The 17776-nt window shown below is 38.8% G+C and overlaps 1 protein-coding gene across 8 annotated transcripts in view; it reads right to left on the reverse strand.

The window, feature by feature from the left end:
* Positions 1 to 17776, reverse strand: part of LOC111956814 (suppression of tumorigenicity 18 protein) — a 63760-nt gene continuing 45984 nt past the window's right edge. For 5 of the 8 annotated variants that reach the window (XM_023977459.3, XM_023977457.2, XM_023977462.2 and 2 more), the window contains 17 exons: positions 16703 to 17524; positions 15571 to 15705; positions 14022 to 14112; positions 13844 to 13936; positions 12801 to 13087; positions 12175 to 12380; positions 10102 to 10350; positions 9270 to 9382; positions 8536 to 8598; positions 8288 to 8356; positions 7889 to 7951; positions 7536 to 7616; positions 4786 to 5010; positions 4585 to 4673; positions 4284 to 4387; positions 4054 to 4200; positions 1 to 2305 (listed from right to left, as the gene is read on the reverse strand). In XM_023977459.3, coding sequence (XP_023833227.1) covers positions 2165 to 2305; positions 4054 to 4200; positions 4284 to 4387; positions 4585 to 4673; positions 4786 to 5010; positions 7536 to 7616; positions 7889 to 7951; positions 8288 to 8356; positions 8536 to 8598; positions 9270 to 9382; positions 10102 to 10350; positions 12175 to 12380; positions 12801 to 13087; positions 13844 to 13936; positions 14022 to 14112; positions 15571 to 15705; positions 16703 to 17524 — 2978 coding nt within the window. In that variant the 3' untranslated portion in view covers positions 1 to 2164. The remainder of the gene's footprint in view (positions 2306 to 4053; positions 4201 to 4283; positions 4388 to 4584; positions 4674 to 4785; positions 5011 to 7535; positions 7617 to 7888; positions 7952 to 8287; positions 8357 to 8535; positions 8599 to 9269; positions 9383 to 10101; positions 10351 to 12174; positions 12381 to 12800; positions 13088 to 13843; positions 13937 to 14021; positions 14113 to 15570; positions 15706 to 16702; positions 17525 to 17776) is intronic. The other 3 variants (XM_023977460.2, XM_023977458.2, XM_023977461.2) reach the window with 3 other exon arrangements.

A 17776-nucleotide genomic window follows, 5' to 3' on the forward strand; every position in this document is an offset into this window, starting at 1 on the left:
AACCATTTAAAAAGTTTTATTTCTACCATACACAAACTGTACAGCACAGCGCATATCTGCTTATGAAATAGTAAAAGTAATAGGAACTTTCGATTTACAAACTACTTGAACTGAAAAAACAACATTTTAATGAAAATGTCCAATACAGTTTCATCATACTAATATCATTCCACAAAAATCCAGTTCACATTACAAAACATCAAATACTAAACAGAGAAAAATAAATATTCTTCACGAAACTTCCTGAGCAAATAATGTGTGGTATGTGAATTAAATATTACGAATGATCAATTAACACAATTATTAAGTTAAACAAACTGTCAATGATTACATTTTTAAAGATTACAATTCTTTAGAATGAGTTGAGTATTTGGATAAAATAAAGTATTTTCCTCAACAAGTGTCCTAAATTTGGCTTTGTTTTGCAGATATGCACTTCCAATTCCTCCTCAGGACATGTGTAGCAGACCAAGTCAAACTCAATTTATTGTAACTTGATAAGACTATCAACCCATGCAAACGTCAAAATAATAACATTTTCCTGTGACATCAAGAGCAATGCTTACAAACAAAGAAAGCTTAATCTTTTTCTGGAACCCCAGGGCAATAGAACTAATCTGAAATACAAAAGAAAAAAGTGCAACTGATTCACAACTCAATTTAAAAAGAAATAATAAACAATTGAAAATAAACAGTTAAGAACTAACAATATCATTGTTTGTTTGTCTCTTTTTGCTTCAAAATAGTGATGAACTGAACATTTCTATTGACAGTTGTCCATTATTGACAATATGGTCTTAATTTACCAAGGTGCAAACGCTTATTGAATCTGGCCCTGAAGAACCTGCAGTAATATTTACGCCACCAAGTGCTTTTGGGGGATATTTTGAAATTGATGTGACATACAGAAACTGAAATGACACTGACCACCATTAAGTATATATTAGCTCAAATTTAATGTCAGAATAGCTTAAACCAGAGTAAATGTTTGTATGGTGGTGTTACATTTCTTCGAGCAACTTCTGCTTTCCCACGCCGAAGAGAAGTAAAAAGTAGAAAAGCACTAACACTTCCTAACCTGTGAAACTTCAAGACCTGACTTTGAGATTACAGCTACAGTACCGAGACGATGCTTAAAGATTTGAAATGGCATATAAACATTAAGAACATTTTCTCCTTTGAAAAGTGTACTGTACAATAAATTAGACACCAGCCACATAATACTGTCCTACCACAAAACAGAGTACTGTATATTTTATGTATTCATTTACATGTAGGCACATATATGCACACACAGCATGTGCACAGAAGGCAGTTTAATATCTATATCATTTAAGAAAAAAGTCAAAGTGGATTTTTCAATTTTCTTAGTGCTGTCAGTTGCTCTATTCGAGCGACACACTCAAGTTGAATCTGACATTCAGTTCATTGAATGAAATAAAATAATGTTGCATTTTGCGAACAGCTGAAAGCAATTCCCCTAATTGCAGTCAACTTAACATATTGTTGAATTAAGAGATGTACACTAACATTGCATTTTAGATCTTACCATACATTCAGTGTTGAATATTAAATAGAAAGCAAAAGCAACAATTAAAAAACATGTTGATTCTGGATTATTCTGGTGGAGTTCTCCACCTTCATGGGAGATAAAATAATTTGTATTATGACATGATCTGATATATAAATAAACCACCACTAGATGACGAAAGAGAGCTATGGTTGAAACTGGAACGTGCTTCAATGTCATTTACAATGTGCAGAATTAGTCAAAAGATTTCAAATATTTAGCATTTTACAATGATAGAAATAAATACAAATGTGTGGAAATAAATACATTGATGAATAAGGATTATAAATAATAATAATATAAAAAAGACAACAAATAAATACAGATTTAAATCAAGCAAACCATTCAAAATAATTAAGTGCAAGGGGGGTAGAAATCTCACCAGAAGAAACATGTCAAGTGAATACAGAAGCGTTAAAAAACATTACAAATTATTTTTGGCTGGTAATTGTCTCAGTGCAATGTATTCAACGGTGAAATGTCGACACATTTCCCAAAGCCTTGTCTTATACATGCAACTAAGCCATCACTGCACACAGCCATCCAGTGCCATTATCCCAACTCAAAGATACCTCCTCTTGATGGCTCGACAGCTTAAACGTGGATTCCCTTCATAGCCTGTTTGATATTATCCAAGAGAGCCTTACACTCGGGAGAGTAGTCATGCTCAGAGCTGTTGTACATATCTGTTAATGTGTTCACATAGGCTTCAAAATTATGCTCGCTGATGGGCCCCTGAAACACAAACATTTTCAAATATTAGTTCACAAACTGAAGCTTAGTGACAATAATAATTTTATGTCACTATAGATACACAACCCGATCTAGAATTATTGGCACCCTTGATAAAGATGAGCAAAAAATACTGTATAAAATAATACAGTACTGAGCCATATTCTATGCTCAAAAACATTCAAAAATGATATTATTTTAGACTTACATAATTGCTCAGATAAAGAGATGTTGTTAAAAATGTCATTTGTTTTTCTCAAAAAGATAGGTGTCAAKWTTACTGGCACCCCTGTTATCAATACCTCACCTTGCGGGTAGAATGGCACTGAGCCTTTTCCTAAAATGTTTTAAGAAATTGAAGGACACATTTGGAAGGATCTTAGACCATTCCTCCATACAGAATCTTTCCAGATCCTTGATATCATTTGTCTGCGTTTATGGACTGCCCTCTTCAATTCAAACCACAGGTTTTCAATGGGTTTCAAGTCCGGAGACTGAGATAGTGAGATGCGTCGCCAAAGAGCTCTATTTTCAAGCCATCTGACCATAGCACTGGTTCCAATCCAAGTGCCAATGCCGTTTAGCAAACTCAAGGCATTTAAATTGTAGGATGACATGAAAATAGAGCTCTTTGGCCCAGCACACCAGTGGTGGGTTTGGCGTCGAAATAGATATACATAAGCAGAAAATACCCCCAAACATATTGTAAAATATGGTGGTGAATCTTTGATGTTACGGGGCTTTCCACTGGTCCTGGGGCCCTTGTTAAGGTCAACGGCATAATCAACTTTACCCAGTTCCAGGGCTGTGTCTGAACACCTATACTTACGTCCTAAATAGTAGGCATTTTGGGTATGCGAAAATAGGCAGTTTTATAGTATGTGACATTTTGATGTTGTATGCTTTAAATGCCAGGTTGTCATACTCATTTGGGCTTTTCATCTAGAATTCACTGCACACTATTGAGGAAGAGAATCGTCTTTTCACAGCTGATAACAGCTGATAATCAGAATAGGGGACACACTTTACAAAAATGAAGGAATGGTAGGGAACAAGGGAGAATGGGCATTAGATGACGTCTTATCAATATGAATGAGTATTATGTTGATATTTGTTGCTTACAGTATACCTTTTTACTAGGGAGTACGTTCTAAATAGTATGTAGTACGATTAGTACACAGTATGTCGTTTATGTAACTAGTATGCAAGCCAGATTTCAGACACAGCCCAGGAAATTTTAGCCAAAAACCGGGTTGCCTCTGCCAGGAGGCTGAATCTTGGCTGCAAGTGGATCTTCCAGCAAGACAATAACTACAAGCACACATCAAAATCCACAAAGAAATTGTTACTTGACCACAAAATCAACATTTTAAAATGGCCACCTCAGTGTCCGGACTTGAACCCCATTAAAAACCTGTGGTTTGAATTTGAGGGCAGTCCATAAGAGCAGACGAATGATATCAAGGATCTGGAAAGATGTGAAGGAATGGTCTAAGCTCTCTCCCCATGTGTTCTCCAATCTCATAAAACATTTTAGAAAAAAGCTCAGTGCCATTATCCTCGCACGGTGAGGCATTAAAAGGTACTGAAAACAGGAGTGCCAATKATTTTGACCCCTATCTTTCTGAGAAAATAAATGATTACTTGTTAAACAAAATAATTGTATTAGCATACAATATAGCTCAGTATTTGTATTTATTTGATAAAAGCTACATGTGCAAGTGAGGAGGTTCGTATGAGGCCCACTTTACCATTTGAGGCAGTTGGATGTCTGTGAGACTGTTGATYAGAGCCTGGCTGAGGTGAGCTAACTCCTTCAGAAGGCTGTCGTTGTGCTGTTCAATCATCTTGTTCTCCTCCTCAATTGTCTTCAGGTTACATTCCATCGATGAAATCTGCTTTCAGGGGAGAGGGAAACTTGTCAACCTGAACCGGGCATGAATCCTTTAAAAAACATATCATCACAGTTGTGGATATTTACTTGTGTCTGCAGTTGCATCATGTCAGCTTCTWTTTTCAGGTTGGATTCGTTCAGTTCTTTGATTTCATGATCCAAGTGTTGCACGTCATCGTTGTTGTCGACTCCTGTTTGAAAATAGGAAATACTCGCATGAAAATCAAGCTAAACCTGCTGCTTCAGTGATTCAACTAGCAGGGGGACTAAACATTCTCTGATGGTACTGAGATGAACATTTCCATAACATATATTATCCTGCCAAAGCATACATGTACAGTCCACCAGCACAAACAACATGTTTGTCAATCATATTATAATGGCTTACCACTGCTGGCATGAAGTTTAATAGTCATCATCTCCTCTCCTGTCAACTTCTTCTTAATACTCTGAGCATTAAGAGGGCATCCAGACAAACTATTTACAAAGAAAATGAAAAATAATGAGAAACTTCACTTACAAACTTAAAAATAAACTTGTTTCATTAGTATTGTATGGGACACAATGAATGGAGTGAATGCAGGCTAACCTTCTATGGGTGACAAACACGTTATTGGCGTGTCCAAGGCCATTGCAGCCGGGCAAGGGACAGTGGGGCAGTTCCTGTTTGCAGGCCTTATTCCAGGGGAAGGGGAGGCCATTGATGGATGACTCTTTATGCCTCTTGGCAGCAAGGGGGCAGCTCCCTGCACTGCGGTGAGATGTGTACTTCCCTGATGTGTGGCCCTGGCCATCACAACCCATCACTGGACACCTAGCAGGGGACAAACAAGGGGTTCGTTAAGGAGGGTGATACATTTCTATCTGAACATTTTATAATGTATCGTATAGAACAGATATGCTTATGTCAGGTCTATTCATTCTATTTCAGCAACATTCAGAACGTTTAACATTACTGAATACACCCCAGGAGTCAGGTTAATTACTACCTGGTGTCCTCCCCTTGTACTGCTACTGTAGTGGAGGGAGTCATGTTGTAACACAGACTGTTGACAATGTTCAGAGTGCCCCTGTGAGAGATGCCTATTCTCATTCAGATGAGGCAGAGGAGAAAGATTGTCACCAGTAAGCTGTTTTTTCCTCAGAATAGTTTTGCAGTTCAAACCATTTGATATGACAGAGGTAGTAAATACCGTATGATCTGAGATATGTCAATATATCGCTGTTCACAGTTTCGGTACAATGGAAATGTAAGTAGATCAAAATGCTGTCGAACTGAGTTGAGACGACTTTACTTAACCTCTTAAACCACACATAATAAATGCATATATACTGAAACAAATCATTTTCACAGTTCATAAACATCCCTCAATAACTAGACCGGAAGATTTGTCAAACCATTATGTTGATTAATCCAGTAAAATGCTGATTAAAAATGTAGTCAACAAAACTGACAACAGGCTCAAATAATCGTAGCAACCAAGTTGTTAATCCACAAAAACTTTGGAATAATTAACACATTCAGATTGATATAACCTACATAAACAAAACATAAGCACAAGTCTTGTTGAATATTATTAAGAGTTATAAGGGTAATTACATTTCCCAGCTCTGTTTTCTCCAAGTCAGTAATGGAGTGACATGAATTACACATAATTGTCATGTATCCCGAGGGTTTCCGACCCCTTGCCTTATTGGTAAAGGTGAAAGGCATGCTGAGATGGTACATAGAACTAGTGTACAAACAGAACAGAGTGCTACTGTAACAAAGATTGTTGCACTCTGTTGTTCAGTAGAGTACCAGTAGCACTTAGAGGACAAAACAACCCCAACCACATTACTTACATTCATCCATACACTACAGGTATATGTAGACTCCTAGGGGAAAAAATGCTATCTAGAACCTAAAAGGGTTCTTTGGCTGTCCCCATAGGAGAACCCTTTGAAGAACCCTTTTTGGTTCCAGGAAGAACCCCTTTGGTTCCAAGAAGAACCCCTTTGGTTCCAAGAAGAACCCTTTTGAGTTCCATGTAGAACCCATTCCACAGATGGAACCCAAAATTACACCTGGAACCACAAAGGTTTATCCTTTGGGGACAGCCGAAGAACCCTTTTGGAACCCTTTTTTCTAAGAGTGTAAGGCATCGGGACAATGGAATCATGCCATATGGCCTACAATTTACAATAATCGAATAACCTTACAGATGCACTACATGTAGGTTCTCTCACCCACCCTCTTGTGCATGAGATATATTCCAGTCTAACTCCTAACGTTTTGGCCCTGCATTAGTATCTCAAAAGAAGGGTAAATCTGTCCAGATGTAGAAGTAAACAAGGTCTCATACATCTGAGCTTGGATTTAAGCAGTAATCAAGTACATACTTTTCCCACAATAACACTTTTTACCAGTGGTGGAAAAAGTACCCAAATGTCATTCTTGAGTAAAAGTATAGATACCTTAATAGAAAGTTACTCAAGTAAAAGTGAAAGTCAGACAGTAAAATACTACTTGAGTAAAAGTCTAAAAGTATTTGGTTTTAAATATACTAAAGTATCAAAAGTAAAAGTATAAATKATTTTAAATTCCTTATATTAAGCAAAGCAGACGGAACCATTTTCTTGTTTTTAAGATGTATGGACAGCCAGGGGCACATTTCAACATTATTTACAAAATATGCATGTGTTTATTGAGTCCGCCAGTCCAGAGGCAGTAGGGATAACCACGTGTTCTCTTGACAAGTGCTTGAATTTGACAATTTTCCTGTCTTGCTAAACATTCAAAATGTAACGGGTACTTTTGGTTGTCGGAGAAAATGTATGGAGTAAAAAGTACATTATTTTCTTTAGTCAGGTAAAAGTTAAAGTAGTCAAAAATATAAATAGTAAAGTACAGATACCCCAAAAAACTACTTAGGTAGTACTTTAAGTATTTTTACTTAAGTACTTTACACACTGCTTTTTACAGAGACAACTGCATCTAGAACAATTAAGCTTTGATCACATCCCGTAGTATGGGGGACCTTAAATAAACAATACAAGAACACAATGCACACAAGAGCATGATAAGCCAGATGTTCTATTAAGACAACGAAAAATACTACAACGTTTGAAACATGTATTTAATACGTTGTTAATCCTTGAAAGATAGCTTTAGTAAATTATGGACAGGAAAACCATTTCCTTTTTGTCTTTCTAGTATGATGACCTCTTTACAACATGATACAAGTACTTTCATTCACGTAGGCATGCATGCCAGCACTAGAATAGTTAACAAGAAAAGTACAAAACTAAAACAACAAATATGAAACAGAAATCATAATGAGAAGAAAAATATCTTACTTTATTTCTTGGTCGTCTTTTTCATCTCTGTTTGGTGTAAGCTTCAAGCCTCCCTTTCTGGCACGTGGACATCCTGACAAACTACAAATGTTTAGAGACGATACGGTTTAACAATAATGAACACTACTTTAGGGCTAAAATAAAGCTAACTCTTTCATCAGTGATAAGATGATGTTCTCACATAGCCTGTCATTGGAAACTACATTAAGCAACAACAAGAATCAATCAGTTAAATCGCAGTTTATTAATTGTCTAAAATGTATAAACTAATAAAAAATAAATACCTAGACAATGAGAATCAAACACATCCCTATTCATCTACTCAGTAATTTGTGCAATCCAGTCTAGACTACCTTCTGTGTGAAGAATAATTCCCTGTCACATGTCCAGATCCATCACAACTAGGTGTTGGGCACCTGCAGGCGGAGAGACCGACAGAACAGGCGAAACTCAGTGCCACGTTGTCTGGGACAATGATATCATATTTAAATGCATGAATTTAAAGAAAATAAACGTATGAGGTCAGTAGATACCCAGTACATTGCATAATGTAAATGTATGCAGCCTGATCACATGAATTGGAGAAAAGTCCATATTCAATATAGTCAATGTATGACTAAAGCGGCATGAGACCAGGTGGAATGTATAATGTAAACCAATAAAACAGCACAAAGTTGAATCAGTGAACCCAAACAGGTGAATGATATGTCTATAAATAGTGGTAAGATGATGACTGACAGGACAACACGTACTTTAGTTCCTGAGAGTTGGCTGCCATCAGTGATTTGAGAGTCTTGTCAGCCAGGGGACACCCAGATACACTACAGACAGAGGATCCACACCAGAGTTATTACAATGCTATTTGAATGTAAAAAATAAAAAAACTTTTCCCTTTCATTTTCAGCAGCATATAATACTGATCAATATGAAACAGTCAACATAGTTCCTCTGAACCAGGCCGTACAGTATTTACTAGCTGGTGTTAACAGTGTCTAATTACCTTCGATGTGATGCATAATTTCCTGTAACATGGCCACTACCGTCACAGCCAGGGGTAGGACAGCTGCAGAGAACACAACACTTAGTTAGACCATACTCTACAATACATGGACTTCTGATACAGTGTATTAACCTTTTTAACATGACGTTGAATTGCATTAGTGGAAGCGGAAGTTAGTACAGCAGGAAATTTAGTAATTTCGATGTTTATTTTCAATGTTTATTTGGTGTGGCAGAAGTTGTTCGTAAATCCCTTGGCAGATCTAATTGTTTTCTGTAAACTACTCAATCATACCTTACCATAGAGTGGATACTAATTCCATAGAACATGCAGTCTAACTACAAAGTCAAGAGTGGTAAGCTCATTTTGAGGACATACGGACATGTAAAAACTCACTTTTAACAAGATACATTCTTCACATGAACCTGCAGACATACCAGTCACAACAACATGTAATATATAATAGGTAACAATATAAGAGCTAATAACAGGAAAGATTGTGTCCAGCGCATTTCACTGAGCGTGTATTCATTCACCCCAATTATAATGCCCTATTTAAACAGGTCTGGTTGGGAATTACACTTTTGTTATTAATACTGACCATCTGTCAGCTGACATTTTTAGAGGGAAATGCACATGATACACAGATGACTGAGCAAAGAAGCAGCAAGATGTCAACTTCTCCCTTCACTGTACCTCCAGAACGAGCAGACCCAACGTTAAACATGATATACCTCATCAGCTCTTTCTTAGAGTCTCTTAAGAGCATATCGGTCTTGGGGCTGAACATGCTTGCGTCTCCAGAGTAGCTCTGGTCCTCCAGAGAAGCGTCATCAAAATCTTCCTGCTGAGAGACATAGGTACATTCGAAATGGACCCTTCTCACTATATAGTGAGCTACTTTTTAACAGAGCCCTATGGGCCCTGGTTAAAAGTAGTGCATTACATAGGGAATAGGGTGCCATTTCTGATGCAGTCTTAATAATAGTGTCCTTAAAAATCTCCTTAACCACCTGACTTCTTGTGTCAGTCTTAAGTCTTGAACATGATCTAAAAGTGAATTATCAATGAAAACACCCCACTTAAAAAAAGTCTTAAAACACAAGCCTAGGAGTGGGGGGGTAAGTCAGTGATTACGCTTAAGAATACTTACAGTAAACCATACATCCATTTAAAGTCAGATAATCCACACGAACGGTATTTATATGGATATGTAATGTAAAACATTTGGATTTACTTTCTCAAAGATTCTGTGTTCAGCACCAGATGTTGTCGTCAGTGAATTATTTACAGGACAAATGTCAACAACAACCAGGAATACCAGCTATGAAGTTCATGCTCTTTAACAAGAGATTTATTAGGAACATACACTGTGTTCACAGTTATCTATCATTATATATTGTATGCCCATATCACCCTTATAGACCAGGGGCCTGTTGGTATGTTAATGTTCATCTGTTTATCAACAAAGTTAACAAAACAAGCTTTATTCTTCTGTTTCATAGGTATCTTGTACAGTATTTCTTGAGTATTTAAAAGGAGGAACAGCAAAGTTGTTATTTTTACCTCTCTGTTGTGCATTATTTGTTGCTGTGCTTTGCTGAAGTTGAGAGGGGTGTCCCAGGTGTCTCTCTCGCACAGAGCCTGGTAGAAGGCAGGGCTGATGTGCACACTTCCGGCCTGCTTGGACAGAGTGGACTCAGGAGGGGACTGGGTAGCGTCTCCCAAAGGCACCTGGGGTGGGGCTTTCACCTCCCGACCCTTCTTCATACTCAGGTCCAGAGTGCCGTTCTCATCCACTTCTATGGGCATGTCCTAAAGGAGAATAAATTCACAAGGTAGACTCAGTTATAGTCATAAGGTTACAATGGAGTCACTTTTATTAAATAGTCAACGGTTCACAAAAAAGGAGAGACTGTGATGTCAGTCTGTATTGGAATGAGAAATGAGAGTTACTGTATGAAGTAGTGAAGACTGAAATTAATACACCACTATGATATGCCCTTTTTACCTAATGCAATACTTTAACGGTATACCTTTCTAAAAATAACAACGTGTATAATTCCTGTGAGAAATAACTTCAATTGCCCCTCAAATATACATTTACATGAAAATAAGACATGTCGTGATTATCTAACACCAGGGTAAAGTATGGTGTTAAGCCAGCATTAATTCTGTTGAACAAAATAATAATCGCTCCTTGGTGTATAGTTTGTCAGTGACAGCTGTGTCATCGGTCTGTTTTCTAGGACACAAAACCAAGATGGCAGCTGTGGGTGCTGGTTTTAGGTCATCACCATTAAAACAAAAATTAAAAGCTTAATGTAGCATAAGTTCTCTCATTGACAGATGTGTTACTCATTCTGTGCTATGTCAAATGCTATGTGCACTTGTGGCTTATTAGGTTTTATAGTATTAGAAGTTTTACCTCATTAAATGCTGAAATGTGGCCTACATCTGGCATATGTCCCATTATACCTATATTCAAAAAAAACATTATTTTTATTTTTTTTTTTTTAACAAAAGACAGCCTTTCAAATTAATGAATGGGTATAATTTTCATGGGCATTGCATGTGTGGCTATCCATTTTAATGATGTGTGTGATGGTGACATGTGGTAGACATGTGTGGTAACATCTCAATCGCAGGAGAGATAGATGAGCATTCCACATTGAGTTGTGATGCTTTTCTTGCCTTTGCGTTACTGGTAGCCTACAGAGCTACAGACACATAGGAGTAGCATGGCCCCATACGGAGTATGCTACATAAATCCTCTGCAGAAGAGGACAGATGATTAACTTGTTAACACTGTTTTATTCATTCAGTGGGTTGGTACCTGGTACAAGGCCACATTATCAGCTCACCAAGCTGGGTCCTGTACTGTGTAGGTGTTGGAAACCTTGAATCATCTATCTATCAATATTCTGACATTAATTACATACTGTAGAGAGACCTTGTTTGGGTTTTGAGACATTCATTGTCATGCAGTTAAAGTTAATGCATAGGAAGGCCATGTTTCAGTTCAGTCGAGAGGATCACAGTTTTCTGCGTAGTGGACAGGGAAGTTGGGGGTTTTCCCACTAGAGATTATATAGGATGTGCACAAAGGTGTCAAATTGTAAACTAAACTAGTGCACATTTATTAAAATCGGGGGGATTTTGAGAGAATAAAATATTTCAGCTAATGAGTTCTTCAGCTGATTGGTTTAAGCCACTGAACTAGTTGTATAGGCCATCTGATAGAGGCAGAGCTTATCCTGGATAATATATTACTAAGCTAAATATCTTACGCCATCTGCAGCATGCAAGAGACACTTTCATACAGTTATTCTTTTTTTTTCTCTCTCTTTGTCTATTACCATGAAAGTAGAAATTAAATGCATGACCACATGTTTTACAGGAACTACAGAATCTTACTGTAATTGAGAAATGTTTGTTGTATTTTCTTCTTATGATGTGATTACACAAATGTTATTTTGTGTACATTAATGCTTTACGGAGGGGGACCTCTTGTTTCACCGCCACCAGAGACAACGTTTCCTTTGCCAAAAACGGTCCTTTTGATGTTTCACCCTTTTTATAAACAAATCAGAGTTGCTTTAAAATGACCACATTAAATAATTGGTCTAATTTGACTACCTTTGTGGAGGACGCCAGGGGCCGACCCGAGATGGACTCCATGTTGCTTCGGTAACGGGTGGAGAGGTTGAGGATGGCAGTGGTGGCAGAGGTGGCTTGGAGCCCCTCACCTCCAAGTTTGTAATGGCTGGGTGGGCTGTGGCGTCCAGGGCCTGGCGTGGGCAGGCGGTTGCCGGGGGAGCCCAGAAAGCCAGTGTACTGTAGAGCTGTTGGATAACAGAACTCAGATACAGAAACTTTCACAGAGATCTGGGAACACATGATTATACCCCCTACATTATAACATACAGCATGGTACATGTCATCAGCACGTTAATTTTTACACTGTGGTTGCAGTGGGATCAGTCTGTGCTTGAATAGAAAAGGTCTGTGTTGATAAAAAATATATATATATTAAACAAGCATGAATGTCTTGTTTACAGGAACCTTGTAAGTGTGTTGCATACTCTTAGTTTGGTTGTTGTCTGATCATGTATTTACATAGTGTCCTACTGAGCTGCACATTTGTGGCAGAGGATGAGCAACGCTTGCACATTAAATCCCTTTAATGTGGCTTGACACGCTGTTATGGTACAGCCAATCTCCCTCCGCCCCCCTTTGAATCAAATCAAATGTGCGAAACTCACAGTCAGGGAAGTGTGAAGAAGAGATTTCTTGGTCCTGGTTGGGTGCCATCAGAGGTTGTTTGCCGAAGACCTGTGCATCAAAGCTGGCGTAATCAAAGCGGATCTTGCTGTACTTGTCCATGTCCTTGGTGAGGTTGGCTTGCAAGGCGGTGGTGACAGGATGGTGATGGGCGAACCTGTAGTTGTACTGATTCAACTCCAACTTCTTCATGAGGGGGCCGAGAGGCCTGGTTGGAGAAGAATCCAAGAAGACGAGGTGTTGTTGGATTTGATGAGGAAAGTGGCTACTGTATGTGTCAAATGAAACGCATGTAAGGATCCAGGAAATTGACACATGCACACAAGTGGGCAGGAAAGTGGCTACAGTGTCAAATAAAATGCATAGGATATGATAGACACATGAATGCACATTAGGCATGGGCTGTGGAAGAGGTGGTGATGATTTTGGACGTAATCTACAATATAGTGTGAATAATATCCATATGAGGTGGCTGTGAAGTAATGGACACAGTGTTGTTTGAATAATATCAATGTCCTCCTCCTGGATGTGGGATCTGATCTGTATTGTAGACGCACACACAGACATGTTACCCAACTAATTAATTTTGTATGGGTTGGCAGTCTGCCTGTGATTTTTCTACAGGGAACAAAGAGTTGTGATGCTCTGTGTCCCTAATAGGGAGAATCTCATGGGACCTTAAACCATTGCTTAAGAACAAGTGATAGTGAGAAACCATGTCTGTGAAGTTTTGATAGGCTATATATTGTAATTCCTTTTACAATACACTGAATAAATAAACTGGATACGATACTGTAAATGTTAACCAATATACCTCCTGATTTTATATGATATTGCAATTGACACACTTTGTTTTGTATCAAAGGGACTATGCTCTCTCCGAACTTCAATCAATTAGTTTCATAGTATATTTTTCAATGTCTCAATGGTTTACTGTCATCATAATGTAATGTCAAAATGGCAATATTGCAAAATTACAGCTATAACACATATTATAACATACATTCTCCCCTCGTGATTTTACCTGGACAATCGTTCAGGTGCTTGTCTGCATTTGGGGCTCTCCTCTTGAGGTTTGGAGACTTTCACTGCAGCAGCAATGGGGCAGCCTGAGAGACTGGGGGAGGAGGAGGAGATCAAACCCATTGAACCTGTCTATGTACAGTATGTCATGTTTAATGGGTTAGTCCTGCAGGATGTACCTCCGGTGGGTGCTACGGTTGCTGTTTACATGGCCCCTTCCTGTGCACCCGGGAGTAGGACACTTGAGGACGTTTTCATGCATGGCCAGGACTGGAGACAGATAGGAGAGGGACAGTAGGTGAAACAGTAGGCTCAGTAGAAGGAGAGATTTACTATACAATCAGTGGTGACGAATATTCTGCATCAGCGGTGACGAATGTACTGCGTCAGCGGTGACNCAGCGGTGACGAATGTACTGCGTCAGCGGTGACGAATGTACTGCGTCAGCGGTGACGAATGTACTGCGTCAGCGGTGACGAATGTACTGCGTCAGTGGTGACCGAGTTCATGGGGGGATCAAGAGTTAACACAATAACAGAGAACAAAATTATAATACTGGAAAATAATAATGTATCCAGAGTGATCAAGGTAAACTAAAGGCATACAGTCTGCTTGTTCATTTATAGATACATCAATTCAATTCACACGTTCTTTGTACTGACATCAGAGAAAAACCAAGAGCACAGATCCTTAGAAAAGTCATACAATTATGGACACAAGCATATCTAACTAACACTGTTCCCATTATCAGTGCACTGTGTGTTGGTCGCATAATATAAATACCGTAGTGGCAATAAAAATAGAACAAAAAGCACCACATCATCACGCACAGCCTTTTATCCACAATTTGATGGAAACATCTCTGGTGGGGAAAAGCTCATATGATTTCATGCAGATGTTTAAATATTCACATGAAAATCTGTGGCCAATTGGACGGAAACCTAGCTAGAGTTGGAGTTCTACTCTGTGTCCTTGGGAACTTTTCTCTTCTGTACATATTTTCCAATTAGTTTGCAGGAGTTGTCTATTTATTTTTGAATACAGCATTAGCAACCCCTTTGATTTGCAAACATTGCTTCTGGTCTAAGAGCACATGCTTTCATATTGAAAAAAGTTAATTACTTTTTCTGTTCCTTTTGTAACATTACTGTTTAATGTTGGATGCTTGTTATGTTACATTGAAATGACTAAACCACAGCCAATAAAAAACCTTTACAATATTCAGAAATTACAAGAAAACTGTAGGTGACAACAAGTCTCACTTCATGATTCTATAAATGTAGAATGAATGCCCCTCAATCAGTTTCTGGAACCACTTGATAACTTTGAAGGTTTTATTTAAACATCAGTACTTATTTTCAGTAAAAAAGCATCACTTTCTATTCTATACATATGTAGGATCTTAATTTCACCTATATTGTCAGAGAAAAATAATCCTGCAGCAACATGATGTGAACATTTAGTCCATAATCGGTGGTTAGGCCATTAGCTGGCCTAAAGTAGGCTACAGGGAAAGTACAATTCTGTTAATATAACCGTGTGGGTTTTCAGTGAATTTATGTACATCACGAAGCTCATCTCCATTTACAGCTGTGCAGGAAAGTTCTCAGCAACAAAATAGTGATCAAATTAAGATCCTACACCTATATGTACATGTAGATGTAAGTGAAGATACATTGGTTTTGTCCTGACTTTCAAGAATACCTGATGTATGTCTGAGTGACTTACTCTCTGGGGGGACTCTGACTTTGTGGGGACAGCCAGACAGACTCCTGTGGTGGGGGTACAGACCAGTGACATGGCCAGTGCCGTCACAACCAGGGGTAGGACATCTTATATCCTTCTTATCTGGTCGTGGAGAGTCTGGGAGGAGGCAAATAACAGGGGCGCTTAGATTAATACATAGACATTCACACATACATTCATAACAATCTTATGACACCTTCAAGAATGTTGCAGTATCATTCTTAGCATGCTMTGTAACCTTCATTACCCACACAAGCAAAGAGTGCAACAAAGGTAATAGCTTTTGGCAAAATTCTAATGAACTTCAATTTGATATTTCATTAAACTTGTAAATGTTGCTTGCATGAATGTTCCTCGAAACTATTTTAAGTGAGATTCTGAGAAATGCTAAAATGAATCTGTATGTACATAGAAACAAACAGATTAAAGTACAGTATCATGCAAAGAGCCAGACACTTTTCGCAAAATGCTTCTATATTAATCTGTCCTTTTAGTTAAGGCTTCCAGTTCAACACGGGGCATTGACTTCTTAATGCCCATCCATCGAAAGATTACATTTGGGATTACACATTAGGCTGCAGTCATTTGAAGAATCAGTGGAAAACATGAGGGGTACTTTGGGCGGATTTAAGACTTATGGTCATGGTTAAGTATCCAGTTGATTCCTATCAAAATCCAATATTCTGGGTAGTAGCAATTCCATCAGAAGATTTTTTTATTTTAGTCTGGTTATTTATTACTTCAATTGTTGCCAAAATGTGTTTAGTACTTAAGAGGATTTCCCCCTCTGAATATGATTCTTTATTATTTTGACGTTTCGAAGCGCCTCATCATTGAAATCACAAGTGGTCTAATTCATACTAGATAAACATGCATAATCATGTCGGCTGCATACTTATTTTATGCCCACTACTCTTCATTAGAATAAGTGCAATATCCACTGTATGTAGTTCTATTGTTCTCAAGTGGCCTTAATAGTACACATACAAAAACAAAGGATGGACTTAAAAAGGTCCTCACTGTCATTACGTTGATAAAAACCGGTTTTAAAATAAAACATCTAGAATCTTGAATTGACAAAGAAATAAGATATTTTCAAATGAAGTATTTGTACCTTTGCATCCATGATAGCTCACCCTGGTGTCCACATCCAGTAGCCGTTGGTGCCTCCTCTCATTGGTCATCTGCTCCAGTAGGAACCTATCCATCTCCCTGTAGGCATTGTGGAGGACCTGCCTCTGCTCTGACTGCAATGCCATGGCCTGCTCCAGGAGGCTCAGGTTCACCCTCCCTCTCTCCCAGTCTCTGTCTCCTCTGTCTCTGTCCCGTTCTCCTCTGTCTCCTCTGTCCATCTCCAGGCTCAGGGGTCTCTCCATCTCCTGCAGGCCCAGGGCCCAGGCCTCCAGCCGAGGAGGACTCTCCACCTCTGGCTCCCCCTCACTGTCCTCCTCACTGGGGGTTGATCGGTAGAGCCGCAGAGGCCCTGTCTGGAAGGGACCTGCTCTGCCCATGTTGTACCCACTAAGGACCYAGTCAGGATCATGGTCTCTCATGTGTAGGTAGTCGTTTCTTCCCAATAGGTATCTTTCTCTGGTGGTGGCTTTAGAGGGGCTGCTGATAGAGCCATTGGAGCCATTCACCCTTGCAGAATGAGACAGGGACAGAGGCTCCCACTTGGCTTCCCAGCTGTCTCCGTATGGGCTTTTACGTGGCGACGAACTGCAAGTCATACTCATTCTGTCCTGACTTTGGTCTTCTTCCTCTTCTTCTTGGTTTTGTTCCGCCACCTCTTCGTCCTCCAGAGTTTCTGAGGCTGCAGCCTCCTGATGGGGAGAGTCAGTCACCACTTCAGACCATCCAAAGGAATCATTGGGTTTTGTTATTGCGTCCTGGCAGCCATTTCTCTTGGGCTCGTTAAGTGTTTCTGAGTATCCATCTTAGAAACAAAATAAAAGCAAAAGAGAACAAAAACTATGTTGTGATGTTTTTTTTCAAGCTTGAAACAATTGTTCATATTAAAGCCATGCTTTCAGAGAACATTTGGTTAGGCAGAGAGAGTAACAATCTTGTACAGTGGGGCAAAAAAGTATTTAGTCAGCCACCAATTGTGCAAGTTCTCCCACTTAAAAAGATGAGAGAGGCCTGTAATTCTCATCATAGGTACACTTCAACTATGACAGACAAAATG

This window comes from Salvelinus sp. IW2-2015, linkage group LG32, assembly GCF_002910315.2.
Source record: "Salvelinus sp. IW2-2015 linkage group LG32, ASM291031v2, whole genome shotgun sequence".
NCBI classification, from domain to species: Eukaryota; Metazoa; Chordata; class Actinopteri; order Salmoniformes; family Salmonidae; genus Salvelinus; species Salvelinus sp. IW2-2015.